Below are 21,352 nucleotides of genomic sequence, written 5' to 3' on the forward strand. Positions count from 1 at the left end.
GTATAGCATACATCAGCGCCACAACAATGATCTAATGCAAACAAAGATCCATGACGCCATCTTGTCGTATTGGTACCCGTGGGAGAAAGAAAAGATGATTAATGGATTAGTGACGGGAAAAAGTCTGCTCCTCTGGCGCCATCTCATTTCTTAATGACTCGGACTTCAGCACGTGGGTTGACCAAGTGGGTATCCAGAAGGAATCGGTATTAGATGAGGTGAGTTCTTTCTAGGGTTCGGCTGTGCTTCTTTTCAGGTCCTAGTGTTGAGATGTCGTTCATTTTGACTCGAGAAGGCACAATGGGAAAAATGGATTTCGCTTACCAACAGAAACTGGGGGATGGAGCGAATGGAGCAAGTTAGGGCATCGCAGGGCGTATGGAGTGGATATTATACCTGAGGACCAGTCCACAATATGCCTGGTTGGGCCTAGACAACCACGTAGCATGGGACATGAGCGGTCCGCCCTTCAAGCGCCCATGTCAAATGTCATTATTGATGGATGGATATAGAACGTGGCCTCGTTCTGGGCTTACGGCTTTCTGGTCCTCGCATATAGTGACTCATACCACGAACGAGAACACGATACGCGACACACAACACGGGGCGGACATCGCATCCCACCATCACCTATACGGAGCGCCGACACCGCCTCTTACGCCCTTCGAAGACAATTAGAAAGCACGGGTGCGATTGCTGAACCAATGTTATGGGTCATGGTTCCTGGCGAGTCTTGTATATCATCGCTCTATCTCCCTCCTTTCCCCAACTTTTGGAACTCTCCAATCCGAGTGTTTGTCGGCGCAGCCTTTCCTCTGCAGTCATCTGCCTCTAGAACTCGAACTAGAACCCCCGCCAAAACGCCAATGCTCCAACCCTGACATGGACTGAGCACTTGACCTGAATCTTGAAGGCTTGACCTGGAAAACACGGAAAGCACACTCGACATTCCCCTCTTTGTCCAAGACACCAAACCCCATTCATCCATCCATCAACAGCTTGTTATCAACCTCGCCCACTTTCTTCCCCTTCGTCTCCCCTCCTCTCTCTCCCTTACAATGAACCCACCTCCTCGTCAAACGATCTCTGGCGAGATGCCTTCTTTCCTCGCATCCACCGTTCCGTCCTATGGTCGTTCTCGATCTCTACCGATCGCAGCCACTGCTTCAGGAAGACGGGGATCGGCAATTGCGACAGCGATAGGACTGCGCAAGAAGAATGAAATCGATATCATTCTTGACGGCGAAGCAGACTTCATCCACTCGTACTCTACATACGACGAGATCAAAGGTCAGGTCGAGATCAAATTCGAGAAAGACACCTCTTTTGACGACGTCTCCATCACTTTCGAGGGCCAGAGTTTCACATATGTCGAAAGGATCGCGACCACTGCTCCGACAACGGGTCGCACTACAGGAAGACACACCTTTTTGAAAGTCCAGCAGCCCATTAGTGAAGGATCCCTTCCTGAGAATGGCATGTTTGAGGCCGGAGTCACATACACTGTTCCTTTCACATTCGTGGTTCCTGATTGCCTCCTGCCCTTCATCTGCTCCCATAAAGTTGACAATGAGGAAATCAGAAAGGAACATACACAACTTCCCCCTAGCCTGGGTGATCCCAGCGTTTCTGGGGACGGCCATACACTCATGGACGATCTAGCACCCGATATGGCCAAGATCACATACAGTATCAGAGCCAGAGTGACAAAATGGAATGCGGTTGGCAGACTATTGGAACTAGCTGACAAGTCAGAACGTGTCAGATTGGTCCCAGCACGAGAAGAAGCGCCTCCTTTAAATGTCGAAGAATCTGAATCCGACCATGTCCTCCGCAAGGAGAAGAGTGTTAAGAAAGGACTTTTCAAGATCGGTAAAATCGGCCGTTTGACTGCCGAAACAACCCAACCGAGAAGTCTTCGTCTTCCACACCCGCAGAAGCGACAGATTGAGCCAATTGCCTCCGTGACCACGGTCAATTTGCGCTTCGACCCCTCAACCCCCGATGACGTTCCTCCACAGCTGGATGAGATCGTGAGCAAGTTGAGGGTCTACACTTTCTTCGGAGCCGCCCCATACAAATTGATACCAGAGATTCGCAAGCACGACAACTGGTCTACTTTGCACGGCGTGTACCCAGAGACCGTTCCTTTATCATCACGGACTCTTTCGACCGTTTCCTGGGTTCGGCACTCCCCATCAGAACGTGAGAGCTTCTCCTCATCGGATCTCTCCCGACGACCCTCAGTCTACTCTACATCCTCTACATCTTCTGTCCCCGAGCCTTCATCATCGTATCAGGCAGGATCCCCTTTCTACACCGCGAGTGTACTCGTTCCAATCGCACTTCCCAATCCATCGAGCACCAGCCGACCCAAAATCTTCGTGCCCACCTTCCACTCCTGCATAGTCTCACGGACATATTCTGTCGAGTTGAACATCTCTTTCCGAACTCCCGGGAGCAATATTTCCAGCAGCCATGTTGTCTTGAAATCCCCAATCCAAATCTCCTCAGAAGGAGGAACCCCACCGGCTCCACTACAGCAATCAGATGCAGCCATCGTCGCAGAAATCGAACAACAGTTTGGTCTTTACGAAGCTCGTCAACTTGAAGGACTCGGTCTGGGACTTGAAAGTCCTGTGTATCAAGAAACCAATTCCACCACTCCCTTAACGGGAACAAGGCATTTAAGTCTCGCGAATTCGGTCCAAACACCTGCTACAACGCCCACGCTACAATCTGGTGTCGATTCCACTGCACCCCCCGAGTACCGAGTCGGGTCTGGTTTCAATACGTACAGTGCAAGGGATAGGCCGGGAGGACCTAGAACTCAAAGCGTGAGTCTCACTGTCAATGCACAACTCCCATTGTGACCTTTTTGTGCTTTCTCATCTCACGTTGCTCTCTCTCAAGATAATCCCTGTCTTACCCTTTTTTGTGTGAAGGAGAAGAATGAACATCAACATCCTGACGCTGAGAGAGTGGTGCAGCTGGAAGGAGATGAAACCGAGCGTGAGGACGAGAAGACAACACCACCATCCATTCAAATTCGACCACGAGCGAGGGAATCATGAAAATCAAGCGTCCCACAAAGACATTGAAGAGACATGATTCAAGTCCGGAAAAAGATTTGATCTGACTCACTTTTTGGTAATTCATAACAGGAATACTACCTTCTTTGGCAAAGGAGGTCAGGTGTCATTACGCGACCGGCATTCCCCCCGGCGGGTTTAGTCATCTTAGCTCTTTGAATTTCCGGTGCTCCCAAAGCTCAAAGAGGGATAACATATCGGAATCGAAGCCAGAGGGCGATCGAATCGGCCTTGGTATGCTGTCGTACCATCGTCCACGACTATCCAACATGCGATGAGACCACGCCCGAATTCCTCTGGATCAACGAGACGAATCGAGTCGAGGTTGTGTGTATGATTTCATGCATTGAAATCGAGAACTCCGTCAACTCATCCACCTCGTTAACATGATTACCTTTCTTTCTGCTGAGGCTTCAACGGACCCAGTCCTTCAGTTCTGACGTTATGAATTTATTTTTCTCTTTGTCGTTTGGGGTGAGGGGCCGTCTGGAGGAGCGTATGATATCCATGGTATACGAGATGATATGGACATTGAATACGAATATGAACTGGGGCTTATGCAGAGATGATACCCTGACTGCACTGTTTTGTTCCAATCATGAGAATTGTTGTTAACTTGTGGACGAAGAATGAAGAGACGAGGGATGTAGTATATAATAAACAAAACCCGAATTGAAAATCGACCTTGACTATTTTCGTTTTCTCATGTCGCTCTTCTCTTCTCTCGTATGAATACCTCATTCGGTTACTGCACGGGTTAGGTACACTACGAAAAGTCTCCCCTGTGGGTAAAAAGATCGGACAAGACAGGGCCGATATCAGAGAAAATGTGCCCTGCCACGTCCGTTATGTTTCCCCCCTTTGCCTGCTCGAACCGAGCCGCCCCTCAGTGGACGTTTTCTTCCGGTCCCTTCTCCGGGGGACAACATGTCTGCTAAAGAAAGTCGTTCTCAGGCAGATCATGTATATAGGGGTGCTCTTTAAGCACCCAGGCTAGCTGGTCTGTTTAATTGAACAGTCTTTGGGACCCGGGCTCAGAGACAGAGAACACTTCGATTCTTGCCCGGGCTTTCCTTTTTGGTTACTACGTACTCAGATGAAAGGGTAAGTTATGGATGGGCATAGAACGCAGCATAACCATCCATGCTCAGTTGTCCCTGTCGTCTCGCTGAGATGCTGAACCAGTGTAGGAACGCAATCTTAACCGATTTGAACGAGCAAGACGATATCAGAGGAAATGTGCACTACTGGAGCCCTTGCCCCATGCGGGAAGGCCAAACCCAACACATGAGCAACGCCATATGTGGATGGCCTTCGCACACTTTTCCTTCGGCCGTCTGGTCAACCTTGCGCAAAAGATCAGCCAACCTTTTGCCTTCACCATTGAAAATGTCACATTCCACGCGCATGAAAAGAATCAGGGTAAACTTCCCCATCTCGATATTTTCTTTGGCACACGGAGGGAATGGGAGAGAGCGGGGAACGCGGGAAGGCACGCATTATTCCTTCCATCATCGAGCAGGGACATATTTTCCTTCTCTGAGGATGTCCCTGGATACCCTCAACGAGGTATCAGAGAAAATGTGCACGGCCCTGTTGCCACTGATAGGACTCAATGGGCTTGTCACTGATGTTCTCGAAAGTGATGGTGCCATCCGAGGTGATACTGTGCCAACCAAACAAGCGGAAGCCCATATCAGAGAAAATGTGCACTACCCTTTTTTTCCTTCGGTCTCATGCACGGCGGTCTACGTTGACCAACGCCGGGAGAGGGACACGCAATTTCTCAAATAACTAGAGGTATCGATTTGACATGGAGCAGACACCTTTTTCATCAAATGTTTGACTTGGATATCCGTCGGATGTCCCTCTCGGGGACAGTATTGCAGAGAACATAGTGAATAGGGTTGATTTCGAGGTTGGATTTTCTTTAACGATGATTGTTTATTGCATGCTTGATGTTGACAGCTCTATACGTAGAGAATAATTGGCTTTCTTATGGCGAAAATGTTTTTTGCCCTGGGCAAGCAAAACCCTTTGCCGGGGCGGTCGGCCAGCGGTTTTCTGACTTTTCGGTTTTCACGGTCTCGAGGTGACCGTTTTCAAAATTGTCATGTCAATCAAATAGAGATCGATTATCTCAGTCTTGCCTCGTGGCATCCGCCATAATCATGACCAGGTTCTCAGACCACTTCGAGTTCTGTGATGGAAGATTACTGGGAAGCATGCAAGAAAGACAGCAGAGCGATTCCTCCCCCCCCGGGAACTCATGAAGGCCTAGATCTTCAAATGATGTGGCATAAGGACAGGATTTAGTTTCGCCTAACCAGCAATTGGGCTACTCGCACTCTGCACCGCGAGGAGGTACCTGTCCACCGCAGAGCACAACCGCAGATAGGGGAGTGTCAGGCGGAAAGGCCTGGATGAGAACCGAACTTGACAAGAAACTGTATAACCTCTTTGTTGGTGCGGTTTGATGAATGTCCGCGTCTCATTGCCTGGGCTTTCTTGACGTCTCTGTCAAATATGAACCGAGCCCTTGTAGGGAAGAAGGAAAAGATACCATGCCGTGACAAAGGGGCCGGCCTTGTCAACAATGTTCCTCGATATGGGCTTTTTATGTGTTGAATCCTGCCTATGTTCGGGTGCACTCTGTCGACTTGACGGTGGCGCGAGTGTTGAGAGCAATCATGCCCGAGTATCTGAGAAGCTTGTCATTTATGGAGGAGTTTCACTCGCTGTTTTGACACAACACCTCAATAACGTTTCCGGGGAACCTGGGCGTCGATCGAAATTCCTTGTCGAGGTATATTATTCAATCCTCTTGACTCGAGATTCCATGCCGGAGTCTTGTATGTTCTCTCCTCAATGGGCTTGGCTCCACTTCTACTTACTTTGGACTTGATTCATGGCAATTCGCATCAGTGGGATTCGGCGAAGTCGTGCCATTCTGCACGGGTTCGGTCGGTGGAGGCGGAGAACGATACAGTGTCATCAAATCAGGTGGTGGTTTGATGAGATGAGCAGTTGAGAGTACATGTGAGGTATCAGTGTGTAAGACACCGAGACCATCTGTGATAGCGGGCGGAGAATCAGCATCGAGAATGCTTTGATATAATCTAGTCTTGTTGCTTGGAGAGAAGCCACTAGACAGAATATTTTGTCCGCTATGCGGGTGCTCAGCTTCATCTTGAACTTTGACTTGACAAGTCATGGTTTTTGGTTGAGGTTGTTTCCTGGATTGGAGGTTTCGCACGTTGTATGGATCTTCAATTTGGGGGTCTGGGAGGTGGAAATTCACTTTGACCATGAATGGACTTGCGTCGCAGGCTTTCCGAACCGTGTCTAGGCAAGTAAAGACCACGTCGACCTCTTGTTGCTTCGCAGGGCCTGTGGAAGGATCTGTTCGAGCTCTCTCAGGAGTAGCTTTGGTGAATGAGGTAACAGGACCGAATGATTGAAGTGTCTTCAAAACTGCAGTTGATTCACCGAGCGTAGCAGGAGGCGGAGAAATGAATATTCTGGCCGTGAGGTTTTTGAGCGATATCTTAGTCAGGGACATGATTGTCGAGGATGAGACATTGAGGGAAAAAGACATTTGCAGTCAGAAGGAATAGTCAACTGCGGAAGGAATTGCCCTACAGTGACAATAAGGTGAGTTGGTGGAGCATTTTTCAGTCCACCAGCATACTGAGCCCCAAAATAGAGGCGCAGGGAACATTGGTTGCCCACAAAAAAGCATGGGTGGGGTGGCCTTTCTAGTAAGCCAATTGACAACATCGTGTTGAGGCGCAGTCGGAGTTGGCACAGGCCATGCCATGGGAAGAAACTTGTACTCCCAAAAGATGAGATAGAATATCGAATTATCACCAATTCCTTTTGTTTTCCATACCTCCTCTGCTGACGTTAGGCAGTTTCCTTGCAGTACATAGGCGTGGTCGAAGAAAAAACTGCTGGTTGTTTGGCTTACCGTGTACAGTATTTGCTGAAACACTGAAACCCTGGGGTGGCCCACAGCCCCGACAGTTTCTTTTCTCCGCCCCGGCCTTTTTCCTCCCTCTGAAAAATCCGCAATCCATTCGGCGTCGCTGACAAGACAAGATCGTTCCTCCTACTTCCTCCTTTCTCATCATCCATCCTCGCTCGTTAACCAACAGACCAATATCTACGTGCTTTACCGGCTTCAGTCACATTCGCCGACCTTGACGCTACCCTCCTCTTCGTTCTTGGCCTGCCACCATCCAAACACGGCTGTTAAACCAAAAACCAATCCCTTACACACATTTCCCCCCCCCCCTCTCTTGTGTTTTAGCCGCAGAGAAAACCTCCCTCAGTTCGCAGCTCTCACACACCTACCCACCCCTTCGCAGCAAGAAACCCAACTCCTTTTGTTTCCACCATCGGCATATCTTTTTCGAATTTCCTCCATCCCATCCCGTGTAACCACTAAGCCTTTTCCATCCGTAATCGACGAACCCAACGTCGCTGAGCCGAACCGCCATCCTAGTTGTGGTAACCTGATAAAGAAACATCGACCCGATCAATTCATCACCGAATCAATCCGTCAAAATTCGTTCCCACGAGGCCCGTACGTCCCTCCTCGGAGGTCAGGCTGACACCTACCAACCTTTGGCTGGAGGCTTTCACCACCGTGAAGGCTATGCAGTGAACGACATTGAGAAGAGAAGATCAAAATCCATCATGTACATACCTAATTCAAAATGGACTTGGACCTTCGCCCTCGTCGCCTTGGTCCAGGCGTGTGTCGTTCTCGCTTTTGAGAGGTAAGGAAAATCTCACCTTGACTGTCTCTTTACCCACTTCTAATCTTCGTCCTAGCTATGTCTTTGCTCATTTCCAAATCCACCTTCAAGGTGTTGGTGCAACCAACAACACTTCGTCTCGAACCATCCCGACCTTTTTGACCCTCTATATTTTCGGTTTCATTTATCAACTCATCCTCGTATGGGATGCTCTGCGTATGAAAAATACCATTCAAGTCATTGGCTTGGTGTTGTACAATATCGGCCTCCTCATTTATGGCTCTGTACAAATGGAACAGATCAGGGATGCCGTGTTTCAATTGGCGGAAGATGATTTCATCCATCGAGAGGTCTGGGGTGACACAAAACCATTCTTGATCGCGATTCCATGCATTTTGGCCTTCGGGACTGTTCTTATGGCAGGATGTGCCTGGAAGCTATATGACGAATTTGCCTGGACCATTTACAAACGCATTTCGGCCGATCTGAGGATGAAACGACGATATCTTCAGTATCAGGTCTATATTGCTTTGTTGAAGTTCGACTTCTTCTTCTTCCTTGGATTCACCGTCCAATTCGTCGTCATTGTCACCCAGCGACAAGTCGAATTCGCCCTTACCATTGCAGCCATTCCGGTCACCATCCTCATTCTTCTGGCCGCTGCTTGGTTTGTTCGAAAGGAATCCCTTTGGGGAACCATTGGAGTTATTGTAAGTTGTCACGCGGCGTTTGATTCCGCCTAGACTAATTTGGTCTTTCAGATCCTCTACTTTGGTGGTCTCGCATACTTTATCTTCAAGATGGTTCGAATGTACTCTCCGTCTCACGAAGGTCCATATCTCCCAGCACGAAAAGAACTCACCACATTCGCCATCTTGACCATCATTCTCATTCTTCTCACCATCGCGAATGCATGTCTGTGCGCGAACAATTACAACAAGGGCCTCAAGCCCTACGTCAATAAATCATCCAGTAACGAAGATGATGAGAAACCCATGGCGAGTGCTTATGCGCCCTATGCCACTGAGATGAAACCCGGTGTAAATGGAAAATTGCCGGCGGCCAGACCATCGGGTGCCAGGATGGAGATTGACTAATTCAAATGACCATACTTTGGCCCCTTTTTTTTTTTTTTTCCCACCGGGAAATATTCTATGATTAGCGGGCGTTTTAGTGGCATGTTTTGTGGTCTTTGACCCATGTGGATGGATATCTCTCATGAGGAGTTCTAGGCTGGTTGAGCCTCTCTCCCCTTGGAATCCAAGGGGGGTTCTTATATGGAGAAATGACGAGCAATATGGGTGGGATCGGGGGGATGGAGGGTTAGGATACGGATTTTACGATGGATGTTACATTACATAGCCATTGGGACCCAATGACAAATGGTCAGAGGAATTTTTTGATGTGGCGTCAAGTAAAAACATTGAAATGAATGGACTGCTCAAGCCGATGATCGATTCGAAATTTCAGGCCCGAATGATGTGTTCTATTCAGCGGGAGAGATAGTCATAGACTAGTTGTCCTGTCAGCGGTTTCAACGTCGTAATTATGAATCAATGGATGTAAATTTCTTCGCATTGTTGTACTCGTACTCTGCCCTATCATTATGGTTCATCATCCATTTCATCGCTAGGAAAAGAAGTACGCCCTGAGACCAGTCTGGTCGCTGTTTGACTTGACTGATCCTCAGCACGCCTTCCGGTCCGTTCCCCGTCAGTTAGTCAATGTATATCTGTCTCTTGAACATAGCCCAGCACGACTCGCTTCCGCTCTGCTCCGCTCTTACAAGACTTCTTTTCACCCCGCCAGGAAAATCTCCGGCATCTGGGGAACCGGTACCTGCTTCTCCGCCACGATATCATCGCTGATTTTCCAGAACGCTGTTGGTCCGGCAGGTCCATGCTCGTCGTAGTCTTTATCGAACCAGTTGCCTAAGATACCCCGTGCAGAGCGCAGGCCGCCGATCTGTACACCCTCGCTCCGCCAGCGCTCTTCGCCGTGAAAGATGCTGAAAGATGTCCAGCGGATTGCGCCGGAGGCGGTTTGTCGGACGGTGCCTGTGTTTGGGGGGTTAATTTGAGCTGGATGTGAAGGACCCCCGGCGGGAAGGCCCCCGGGGGGAGGTTTCCCAACGGATGGATGCAGGGTGAGTGAACGGGAACCCTTACCTCGAATCTTTGAATTAGCATTCGGATCCCATGCCATGTACAGTGACCTGCTATCGCCCTCGAAATGAACGACAGGGAGTTCCTGTCCATCTTCTTCCCCTGGTTTCTCGATCCTGCTCACACGCAACTGCAGCCGGATCAGTCTGAACGCCTCGCGCGTCAGGATCGGGTCTCGCTCTTGGTCATCTGGAATTTCCTCACCCTCGAAGTTGAATTCGTGTAGGTCGTGGTAGTCCAGGAAGCATACTATGCGCATCCAAGTCCCCGTGACGCCGTAAGGGTCAAGTGCGTCTAGGCCCGGGTTTCGAGGTTGCTCCAATGGACCTGACAGTGGATGGGACTCGAAACTACCAGTGGCAATGCCCTGGAATGGTTCGTCCCAAGGTCGGAGGATGATGCCCTGCTTTACCCTGCTCCTCGTTGTAGGGGAGATCGACGCTGAAGCCGCGACGGACAAATCTATTCCTGTCCATCCGCGACGCTCAGTGTACATACGGTGATTGTATGCGATGTCGATCATGATAGCTTGCACTTTCTCCCAATCGATGCGTTGGCTACCGTCATCCATGAATGGTCCCCATAGATTCGCCAAAGTGTAGCGGCGTAGATCGTACACTCTCGAGCGCGCGTAGGGGTGAAGATGTCGTACAGGTTGCGGGTGGACATTGCCCGAAGCATCCGGAATGTGTGGACAGGTCAGCTCATGTGGGGAAGGCCAAGGGGATTCCAAATTCATGCCCCCCAGTACATGTAATTGCGCAGAGAGTTGGCGAAGAGATTCAGTTGGGGCGGCGATCCATGTTCCTGGCCAGGCACGGGCGGAAAGACTTGATTTGCACAAGAATGCGTTGATGTTGCTGGGCTCTGCAAACCGGGCTAAAAACCGGGCAATTTGAGTGGTTTCTGGAGATGTTCGGTAATCGACCTTCGCGGCGTGGGTCAAAACTTCATCGAATGATTCCGCCTGGATTCAATGTTAAAGGGATGTAACAAAGGGCGGCCCCCCCGACGGGGGATGGGGGAAGGAAATGCGAAGTATCGAAGGATGGCGTCGTACTTTGACATCTTCATCTTCAGACTCCAGAATCTTTTCCACATTTATCAGACCAGTCAATCTGTCTCGCCAGGACAGAGCTTCATCTTGTAGAGGCGAGCCCTGACATCAGGTCAGTCGATGCCAGTATCTCGGGATCATCATAGCGCAGGTATTACAAATTGACCGAGATAGTGATGTTTCCAGAGCAATTCATCGCTTTGGATGAGCTTGTTGAAATGCCGACAAGTCTTGGAGAGAGAACTTAGATCGACGGGTTCGACATTCTGGAAGATGTTATGCAGGACTTCGAGTGCCAGATCCACAAGTTGGGCCATTTCACCGGATGAGAATGCGTCGGTCAAGGAAGATATGGGAGTACTTTTAAGTCCGATGCGATCGAGAGGGGTCAGCCGATTCTTGATATCGGTTGCTCACAGCCTAAACTTGTCGACTACGCATGGAAGCATCTCAGATGAAGAAGTGTGTACGACTGAAGCGAAGACATGGGGCGTAGTCAGTTTCACAATCTAAGGAGTAGTGATGATGATGGTGGTGGCTCGGAGATAAGGAAATATTGTTGACCTGGTTTGCAATATTGCAAGATATCAATCGCATCCAATCACGCTCTTAACTACCTCGTTCAATTATAAAATGCCCAGGAGTGAAGAAGAAGCCAGTGTTTTGTTGCTCTGTCCAAATTACTGCCTGTCTCAAATCAAGCCAAATATCTCTCTCCTCGTCAACTTCTCCTGTCTCCACAGGAAGCTGGCCAATATCCATTGATACTGTTCGCAATCGATCAATCCATACTTGACACAGAACTTCTCCAGCATCGAGACGAACGAAGCATGAATTGCTGCCAACGGACTTACCGCTGCCCCCGTACCGAGAACCCGCATCAGCATTGCTGGTGCAAAGTCCACCTCGACCAAATACCTCTTCCACAATTAGCAAAGTGCCGTAGAACGGTGTTGACAATGGCATTGAAATGCCGGAATTCGAGTGGATTGCCCTTCAGGTGGTGATGGGTAAAAATCCAAGGCCGCAAAGGGCACTGGTCTCTCCATATAGTGGCATCCCACCGATTATTCTCTGGAGTCGTGTCTCCTTGGGCAATGAGTCATAATTGTTCTCTCGATGCAATGGAACATATCACCATGCCGCATTCGACCCGGATCATCGCTTTGACTGAGAGGACTCACTTGCTCGGCATGACACAGCTGCCAAATGTTTTCCAAAAGATCTAAGATTCAATGACGAGGAACCCTAGCAGCCCGAAGCTCAGCACGGCCCAGACCAGGTAGGAACTCTGAGAAGCTTTGTTGGTTCAAAGTTCCCCAAGATTCATCCCATGCTTCAATGGGTGGAAATCTTAATTCTTTGTCAAACATCTTGGACTAGACTAAATTATTCTGCCTGATCTGCCTCTGCAAGTGTTGCTGTACATCCGATGCTAAAGCTGGTATGTCCTTCACGCCTGACATATGCTTCCTCGCCTCTGGATACGAATCAGCCATGAAGGCGACGTTTGTCAACGCTGCCCCAGCCACAATGGTCTCATCACTGAAAGCTTGCCTCGGGTCTGAAGGGCGATCATTAATCAACGAGATGGCCGACAATTTATGCTGAATGATTTGCATTTCTTCATCAGATTTCCGGATTCGGTCTGCGATGCCGGAAATGCATGCCCCCAGCTAAACATGGTGGCGTGGAAAACGAGTTGATCCGACATGGCAACATGAACATGAATTATTCCCATGTGGACGTTATGGATACCTATCCAACCCGTGGAATCTCTCAAGTGTCGCTTCGTCTCTCGCCTCGATCCTGATGAGTACACCGAGGAGGTCGATCCGCCGTGTTCTGCCCACCCGTCACGACGGATGTTTGCCTCTGGCTCTGCAGTGGCCTCCTCGCTGATATCTCCCCGGCCGTGACTTGTTCTTTACCTGTTGCTGCTCTGCCTGGTTTCGCTCCAAATAATTGTGCATAACATGTGTGCGCAACGTTTTGAGTTGTTGCCTATCTTGCATCAACCTGTAGACTGTTTGACGCTGTAACTGAGCACCTCTTCTCCAGGACCAGCTGCCTTGCGTCTTCTGGGCGGGCACGGCTAATCAATATCCCTGGGATCACCAATCGAGCCTTGTGGCTGAACGTGAATTGTCTCTTCTGGAAAAAGGGCATAGATGTCCCTTGCTCCACGCAGGAGAAATCAAGGCGTAAACCTTTGAGTGGTGACCCAATTGTGCCGATAGAGCGATGTGATGAGGTCTCCGCATCACGCTGTGAGTTATCAGAGGCAACAGCCTCCGCCAACAATGAAGGGGTTCACTTTGCAATACCTACTAGACGTTGGGCTGGAGCTGGCTACAAATAATAATGGCGCGTTACGCACCACACAATATGAAATATGCCACGATGAGGATAACACGCACCTTCGACCCGGCACCCTACTTGGAAGTATATATAGAGAGAATGCCCGACTTATAGAGAGTGACTTCTTATTATTGTTGGCGTTAACTCTAGCTTCGTCACACTAACTGTTGACTTGTCTCGGGAGGAGTCTAGAAAGGGAGATGAACCACTCGTCTTGGATATTAGTACACTCTCTAGAGGCCCCTCCTTCATTAAATTCGCACACACATTATTTGATTATCTACCCCTTTGCTAGTGTTCTAGTTCTATCGGCAGTATCTAGGCAGTAATAAAGTGTCCTGCCTTTGCTGTGTACTAAAAACTATGGTACACGAGCTCTCTTCAATGCCCTAGTTGAAACATGCCATTAACATGAGTATCCGACCTAAGGGGGAGAGCAGCTAGGCTTGAAAGGTGCTCATGGATCCTTTCGGCCAGAATGGCCAGATCAACCCGTTCCATGCATTCTCCCCTCAAGACACAGCTTCGCCCTTCTCCAGGTGCGCATACCTTTCCTTCCTCGCCTTTCCTACCTTCTTCTCCAGGTAGCAGCCCATGACAGCAACAGCGCAACTAGCAACTTCAAGGGCCAATACGGCAATCATAAGACCGACACTGACTTGGCTTTCCGTACACAGTCTCTTAAACCCGGCTGGAATTGGCATACCATTAGTGATATACACGGGAATTTGGAGGGATCGGGCATCAGATGTGAACTGGGATGCGCCGTTGGAGAATTTACATGTCCAGGACTGAAGGGATTCTCGCGGATGGTCGGTAGAAGGGTTGACGAGAAGGAGGTTGAATGGTATGGCAAAAAGGCAGAGGACAAGACCGACCACCGATGAAGCAAGGAAGACAATATTGTAGAGGAGAGTGCGGGAGTATGGCTGAAGGAGAGATTAGATCAAGGCGGGACTTGGGGTGGGGGACAAGCTTTACCGTGGGAATGAGTGAAAAGGCCAAATACACTAGGCTGACGGCTGTGAGAACTGTAGCAGGGACCAGGATAGCCAAGGTCGGTCTGATGTCAACGTTCCGCGGCCACAGGTGTAAATTATAGTTGCTTCCCAAGTGTGTGACGTTGTAGCGTTGTAAGACGTGACCTGCACAACCAACCGCTGCTGTACTGGTGGCTATGGTCAAGAAGATGAGGACAAGTCGCGTCCATCGAAGCCATTTGGTTTGTGCTAGATATGCAGACTCCTGGGCAGAAGTGGCCGAGTTGCGAGAATGGAGAGATGAGGTTAGAAGTGGGGAAGGATTGATGGTCAAGGCTGAGGCATCGTAGGATTCCGGCTTTCGCGTGCTCGAACGGGACCTGGCAGTATTGGAACGATGTTCTGAAGAGGAACGGACTGAGGCAGTAATTGCCATGCTGAAATGGAAAATATCGAGAACAAGAGAGTGACTAAAGACGGTGAAGAAGGGGGGGGGGGGGGGTTGCGAAACCAGCGCAGATGGACGAGGAGAGGGTGAAACGAAAGGGACAGGACAGAAGAGAGAAAGAGGATAAGAACAAGACGAGGCTCATGAATTATAAACGAGGTTTCGATTCACCATTTTGCCCGGCGGCTCTGGAAATGGTATTTCTTAGTCCTGCATACTGTAATACCTCGAGGTGGACAAGTCATACTGCACCGTGCGGACTTGTAGCGCCAGAGCTATTCAAAGATCAAAAGATCGGGGCGTACGAGATCCTAACCCGCTGTCCATCATCAGGTTACCAGACGAATCACGACCGAGATATCGACGGTTGACGTTGTTGACAGGCGGCTAGACGAACTTGGATAGGGAGGAAAAGAGGAGAAGGAGGATCGATGAGGTCGGCGGCAAGCTGAGGCTGCGCTTGGCAGCATCCTGCGTCACCATTGGGCTGCTATGTCTTTACAAGCGAAGGGGCCTAATTTTGGTGGGAAGGTCGGTTACCGCCGATTAGGACTGACAAGCACCAGCCAGGGAATGACTCCCTACCGTATTGCCATCTCTCTGTCTGTCTCTTTCTCTGCACACCCTCTCTCTCCATCTCCTGCGGTCATTTGCTGATACTCAAACCTATCCTGAATCAATGTAGATCCCATCTCGCTCGACCATTCACCTACCCTTCCGGAAAAACAACGTCCTGGCCGAAACGCCCTCCTCGCCCACCATTGGCTCATCTTCCTCCACCTCCGCCTTACGCGACATCAAGATCCCTAACAAACAGTCAACGTCCAGCTCAAGAGAGGCACCCTTTCCCAGTCAAAACCTGTTCTCTAGTACGTGGTCGCTTCTGCAAGAATGCAACTGCAGTGGACCAGACCCTTTCCATTCCCATGATACTCTTCTCTGCTGCTGCAACTATCCCACACGGACCATTCTTGAATCGGTTACACCGGCGGTCGCGAAATGGGCCTCCTGGCCCGCCAAACCCTCAAACATTTTCACCATCACCACTTTAGGCCTTATGCCGGCGTTGGACAACTCACTGCCGACCTCACCTCCGCCCTCCCCCGACACATGACTGCTCTCTCATGCATAACATATTGTGATGCTGGTGAATCAATTTTGTCGAATCTTCCGAAACCAGTATCTTCTTCACCGGTTTCGGCTGGTCGGAGAGTTTCGAGCTTCGCCCAGCCACAACCTTATGCACGCTCGACTTTTTTAGATCAAATATGACCTGTCACATTTCCATCGACCTAATTCCTTCTCCACCCGAGTCGCAAAATGAGAATGGCATGCGCTTCTCACACCGAGTGGAAAATGGATGCGATTTTTTCCAATGCTTGGATTTCTTCTGGATCCACGTGTTTGCCCGACACCATTGTGGCGCTTTCTTCCGAGATCTGTCCATGTCGCCTCAGATGTGATTGTGTACGCTGCTCGATATAGCCTCGTCGCTCCTCTCTCAGTTCGTCCTTGGCACTCCCAGTTTCCACCCCCATCGTCGTGTCTTTCAATGCGCCCAACTTGGGCCGAAGTTCAGCCAACAGGGATCGGAGTGCCGGCAATTGGGAGACTGCAAAGGTTGTGTTGGTGGTTAATGATTGTTGCTCAGGATTTTGAGTGACTTGTAATGACTGCGCTGAGGTCCCGCTCGTAAGGAAAGACAGGTTGTTTATCTCATTTGAGGCCCCGCCAGCGATCCCTCGGAGCTGCTGCAGTATGGCCTCATTGCGACTTTGTTCTTCCAGAAGGCCTTTGGAGACCGCCCTCGACGCTGCCAATTTCCGTCGAAGTAATTGCACCCTCTCTGCGGTGGGCGCATTCTCAGCAGGAGGATATGGGATATTCTAAAATCGTCAGCCGTATTCTAAAGATTGACCTTGCCTTGGTAGAATAGCGCCCACCTCGTAATGACTCAGGCGCACCCAGTGAACCAAGTCTGTCGGGACGGACAGAATGTTTCTCAACACGTAAATCTCAAACTTGTCGAAATTCTTGTCTACCGTCGAGTTCAGGAGCGTCTCCAGCTTGTGCAGGCCCTCTTCGATCTCTTGCTTTGCCTCGGGAAACTTGGTCTCTGCCGTTCCTTTCTCACCAATTTTTGGGTTGGCCTTGAAGCCGAGTTTCTCCGGCGGGGTCGACAACAATCCTGTTTCCAGGCTGCCTATTCCCTGGTAAACAAAATCGTTGACCGAGTTGATGATGTCGTCAATCAGCGACTGCGCTTTCCATCAGCATTAAAGAACTTCAACGGCGGGAACGACTCACCAGAGGTGTATACTGCAAATGCTCTGTCAACAGCGATATTGCTGCCTGTGACGAGTCCGCCATGTTGCTGTGTCTGGAAAAGGATCGGTTGGTCGCAAAGGCATTGAAGTCGCCGGGGCCCAACATGGAAACTCAATGCCGTGTAACGCGTGCCCGTATTGTCAATTGTTGTGGATTCCCAGACAGGGATAGTGAACCTGCATTTGATGATTACGAATTCCGCCGTACGACCGCGGCCAGCTCGTTTTGTCTTTTGAAAGATCAGCTGGCAAAGCCTGTAATGACAGTCAACTCGGCCACAAATTGCGGATAACATCGGTCATCTCTTTATCAACCGTCAAAAGACCTCCAGGTATTAAAACAGCCGCAAGGCTGTGATTGGTGACTTCATACATCCTCAAGATGGGAGGACCGGGCTCTGGTGGCTACAAGAATAAGCCGGGAGATACAGAAACCCACTCAGCATGGGATATTATTCCACAAGATCCCGAGGGTACCCAGGTACGCAACTGCGTCTCTCCTACCGTGTCTATCTCACTCACCCGTTCTATAGAAGTTGGCCCAGGTACGGTGCAAATACTGCGGCAGGGAAATGGCTCAGCATACCTCTCGACAACGTGTCCACCTCCTCGGCTGCCAGCCGTACCTGGCTGCAATGAAAGAGCAAGGAATCGAGACCAGTATCACACGTCAAGCGGCTGACCCCGCTGCATTCTTCAGAAGTTCAGAATGGGCGCAGAAGGGAACAGAGGCAAAAGCACCCAAGGTCCTGAAGATGCAGGAACATTCTACAGCTGTGCGAGTCCAGGCTCTTGCACTGGCCGAAGCAAGCATCTCGTCGGAGAGAATCCAAGAGATCACCGGCATGGACCCCAAGGTATTGGCTGGACTACGAAGACTTGCGCGTGAACGTGGCTATGATCCATCCGTCTCTATGCAACTCAAGGAAGAATACGTCTTGGATCCACCAAACACCAGTCGTCCACGAGGTCGCCCAAAGAAGAGAAAGCCAGAAGACGATGTTGATCCTGCGTTGACCAGTGTTCAAGACGCCGCTCGCACTGCACCTGAATTTACTCCGCGACGAGATAATCTCCCTCCCGGTCAATGGGATTTCATTGCCGCAACTCCGACCGGCTATACAATGACCTAGGAAGATACGATAAGGAAACTTGGAAAAATCCCTTTGGTTATCGACTGTTAGCTGTTGTGTCAGGTTCCGGGAGAGGGGCCCTTTCTTTTTATCCCCCCCCTTTTCCTTTCCCTTCTCCCTGCATTCAACATCAGTACCTACGGAGCATGGAGTTTGGGAGAAATAGGTTTCTCTCGGCATTGATGATCGAACACGGAGGTTAAAATGTGGGTTTTGGTTGACTGCTTTGTCACGGGTGTTGACAATCAGAGAGCTCCCTCGTCTCTTTGAATTGACATGTGAGAACATCACAAGAGATCCCAGGCTTCCAGTGAGCATGAGGTTAGCACGATGTAGCAGACTGTAACAGTCTAGCAGCAAGCTAATCCAAAGGATTTTCAAATTGAGGAAACGCGACCACGAGTCCAAGACCATGCCCTTTGCAGCCACACCCCAGTTGGCAGGTGACATCTTGTCATCATGCCTCCTCCTCGTGAACCTTGGGGTCGTCGGCCATGTTCGGCAGGAAGTTTTCCGGCTTCAGAATTTCCTTTTGCAATTACTCCGCCAAAGTGGCTGAGCCTTGGGCAGGTGTGAATTTGATTGCGTGAAACCCGGAAGGACTCACACCCGAAGGGACCAAGGGCAGGGACCAAGACACTGTACTGTAGATCTAAGGGCCAGGACCAGGCCGGCAAGATCCCTTTAGCGGTGGTCTGGGGAGGATAGACGAGATGGAGGCAGCCCGTAGGGCCTGTCAAGATTGGGAAAAGGGAGAAGTCGCTTCGAGGTCGATGCCAAGGCTGGACGGCCCAAAAGGGAAAGGCCATTGGAAGCGACGGGTGCCGGTAGCGAAGTGGGACGAAACTCCAAACAAGAGATGCTTCAGACTCGTCTCCTCGAGACACGACTCAAAACGTCCCAGCGCTTCGAATTCTCTCGCCATGTCTACCGCCTGTCACTCTGCGACACTCACCTGTCATGCTTTTGACGCCGACTCGACCGTCCGGCCATGGCTCGCGGCCCATGGTGTGCCTGTCTTTTGAGATCTCTCTCGCCTGTCGCGGTGCCTCCTCCCCTTGACACCTGAGACGAACATCCGACAATTTGCATACAACGACTTCAGCCCTCCCCAGGGGCCACTTGACCGGGCGACGAGACTCGGTGAGTCCCATATCCCTTGAGATCCAGATCCATAATTTCAAGAGGTTGGAATTGGCTTTTACACAGCCCGCTTTTTCTGGTCTACTTATGTCCCTTGTGTTGCCATTTCTTTACTCGCTTGCTTTTTCTTCTCTCCATTCTATCATTTAACCAATTTCTTTGTTGGCCTGTACTCTCGTTGTACCCGGTCTGTTCACTCCTTCTGCTGCTTGACGCACTGCAGTTCATTTTTGGTTCTTGCTTGCGCCGGTCGCTCGTTGTCATACACACCCCCCTCACCCTACAGGATTCAACTTGTATCCAAACCCAACCAAAGTGGGTCTACCGTCTACAACGAAACCGAAAATGTCTTTGAAGTCTTTTCTTGTTTCGACGCTTCTTGCAGCGACCGCCGTCGCGACGGAGTATTCTTGGGGAGGAGGTGGCGAAAGCAGCTGGAGCTCCGATGAATATGCTGGCTGGGGCGCTGTGGCATCCTGCCCGGCGGGTTGCCAACCGATCGCGACTAAAAGCGCCCCACCCCCAGCCGCTACTGGCGGCGGCGAGCTGATTGTGCAAGTGGTGTCTGTTGCCGACGCAAATGGCTCTTTGAAGTACTTCCCCAACAAGGTCAGCGCACCAGTCGGCTCGATTGTGCAATTCCAATTTCACCCGAAGGTAAGTATGGAAAGTCCTCACGTATCGTAACTTCTAACGATGTTTCTCAGAATCACACGATCACGGAATCCAGCTTTGCAGAACCTTGTAAGCCACTCGCAAGCAACCTGACCACACCAACTCGTCCGGGTTTGAAGTCCGGCTTCGTCCCTGTGACGGGCAAGGAGGAGTTCACACCCGTTTTTAACGTGCTGATCAACGATACGAAACCCATCTGGATCTACTGCGGACAGACCAACCATTGCCAGAAAGGTATGGCCATGGTCATCAACCAGAACGATTCGAGCCCCAACACGATTGATGCATACATTGCCAATGCTGCGAAACTGCCTCTCGTGGACGTTCCGACACCACCTGCGACAAGCAGTGTCGAGACAGTTTCGTCTGAGACCTACACTTTTGGTGGCGGCGGGTTTGGCAGTGGCTACGCCAGCTCCGTCTACTCTAGTTACTCCAGTTACTCCAGCTACACTAGCTCAGTTGTTGAGAGTGTTGCTGAGACGACTGCTGAGAGTTCCACTGTCGCCTCTGCTCCACCAGTTGAGACCGTTGCGCCGCCTTCGACCAGCACCGCTGCCGTCCAGCCCGCAACGTTCACCGGTGCCGCAGCACCTGGCTACCGGGTTCCCGAGTCTGTTGTCGGTGTCGTGTTGGGTGCGCTGTTGGCTCTGTGGTAATACTCTTATACCCCCTCCATTCGTCCATCCGAATGAGTTGCGTGCAACAGAACTTTGAAGGGAAAAGGAAAAGAGGTGGGAGGTCCCCGGGCTTTTGGGTGGTTGGTTCAGCTGTCGAAAGTGTTTCAGAATCATCTCTCGATTTGACTAAACCTCCTTCGCAAGTTTCGAAGTTGAGCTGTCGTCGAGCTCGAAAGATTCTGGGGGAACTTTGCCGTCGAGCTTATTTTTCTGATTCAGAGACTCCGGCAATTGATGGGAAGGGCTGTGTTGTGGCATTTTGTATTCTTAAAACTTCTTTTTTATATTTGACATCCCCACCCACCCAGCATGAGAAATTTCCTGCATATATGCCTGATTTGGCAATGCAGTGGACATGGATATATCTTATAGACTCAAGGATCGAATTATACCCCAAGACCGGGTGGGAATGCCTACAGGCAGTGATCTGGATGGAATACGATAAATATCAAATTTTGACGTTGACTCTTGTTCTAGTAGTCTCAACGTTACGAAACTACGAAGCCAACCCCCGTGTTCCCTTTGACC

At 50.2% G+C, this 21,352-nt stretch overlaps 8 protein-coding genes across 8 annotated transcripts; 4 read left to right on the forward strand and 4 right to left on the reverse strand.

Annotated features, from left to right (window-relative positions):
• Positions 1-1,058: 1,058 nt before the first annotated feature.
• Z518_01953 (uncharacterized protein) lies at positions 1,059-2,873 on the forward strand (the record flags this gene model as incomplete). Its single annotated transcript, XM_013418982.1, has 1 exon — positions 1,059-2,873. One exon carries the CDS (start codon positions 1,059-1,061, stop codon positions 2,871-2,873), a length of 1,815 nt encoding a protein of 604 aa, XP_013274436.1.
• Positions 2,874-5,982: 3,109 nt separating this feature from the next.
• Z518_01954 (uncharacterized protein) lies at positions 5,983-6,654 on the reverse strand (the record flags this gene model as incomplete). The annotated part of the gene is made up of 1 exon (XM_013418983.1): positions 5,983-6,654. One exon carries the CDS (start codon positions 6,652-6,654, stop codon positions 5,983-5,985), a length of 672 nt encoding a protein of 223 aa, XP_013274437.1.
• A 1,139-nt stretch (positions 6,655-7,793) lies between these two features.
• Positions 7,794-8,952, forward strand: Z518_01955 (uncharacterized protein; the record flags this gene model as incomplete). Its single annotated transcript, XM_013418984.1, has 3 exons — positions 7,794-7,876; positions 7,932-8,565; positions 8,617-8,952. The coding sequence occupies 3 exons, from the start codon at positions 7,794-7,796 to the stop codon at positions 8,950-8,952; spliced, it is 1,053 nt and encodes a 350-aa protein (XP_013274438.1).
• Positions 8,953-9,652: 700 nt separating this feature from the next.
• Positions 9,653-11,394, reverse strand: Z518_01956 (uncharacterized protein; the record flags this gene model as incomplete). The annotated part of the gene is made up of 5 exons (XM_013418985.1): positions 9,653-9,912; positions 10,024-10,433; positions 10,515-10,987; positions 11,081-11,179; positions 11,236-11,394. 5 exons carry the CDS (start codon positions 11,392-11,394, stop codon positions 9,653-9,655), a joined length of 1,401 nt encoding a protein of 466 aa, XP_013274439.1.
• Positions 11,395-13,950: 2,556 nt separating this feature from the next.
• Positions 13,951-14,854, reverse strand: Z518_01957 (uncharacterized protein; the record flags this gene model as incomplete). The annotated part of the gene is made up of 2 exons (XM_013418986.1): positions 13,951-14,367; positions 14,420-14,854. 2 exons carry the CDS (start codon positions 14,852-14,854, stop codon positions 13,951-13,953), a joined length of 852 nt encoding a protein of 283 aa, XP_013274440.1.
• Positions 14,855-16,206: 1,352 nt separating this feature from the next.
• On the reverse strand, positions 16,207-17,236 carry Z518_01958 (uncharacterized protein; the record flags this gene model as incomplete). The annotated part of the gene is made up of 3 exons (XM_013418987.1): positions 16,207-16,752; positions 16,810-17,124; positions 17,174-17,236. The coding sequence occupies 3 exons, from the start codon at positions 17,234-17,236 to the stop codon at positions 16,207-16,209; spliced, it is 924 nt and encodes a 307-aa protein (XP_013274441.1).
• Positions 17,237-17,575: 339 nt separating this feature from the next.
• Z518_01959 (uncharacterized protein) lies at positions 17,576-18,326 on the forward strand (the record flags this gene model as incomplete). Its single annotated transcript, XM_013418988.1, has 2 exons — positions 17,576-17,674; positions 17,727-18,326. 2 exons carry the CDS (start codon positions 17,576-17,578, stop codon positions 18,324-18,326), a joined length of 699 nt encoding a protein of 232 aa, XP_013274442.1.
• Positions 18,327-19,814: 1,488 nt separating this feature from the next.
• Z518_01960 (uncharacterized protein) lies at positions 19,815-20,803 on the forward strand (the record flags this gene model as incomplete). The annotated part of the gene is made up of 2 exons (XM_013418989.1): positions 19,815-20,126; positions 20,177-20,803. 2 exons carry the CDS (start codon positions 19,815-19,817, stop codon positions 20,801-20,803), a joined length of 939 nt encoding a protein of 312 aa, XP_013274443.1.
• Positions 20,804-21,352: the final 549 nt, after the last annotated feature.

Source organism: Rhinocladiella mackenziei (genome assembly GCF_000835555.1).
Source record: "Rhinocladiella mackenziei CBS 650.93 unplaced genomic scaffold supercont1.2, whole genome shotgun sequence".
Lineage (NCBI taxonomy): Eukaryota > Fungi > Ascomycota > Eurotiomycetes > Chaetothyriales > Herpotrichiellaceae > Rhinocladiella > Rhinocladiella mackenziei.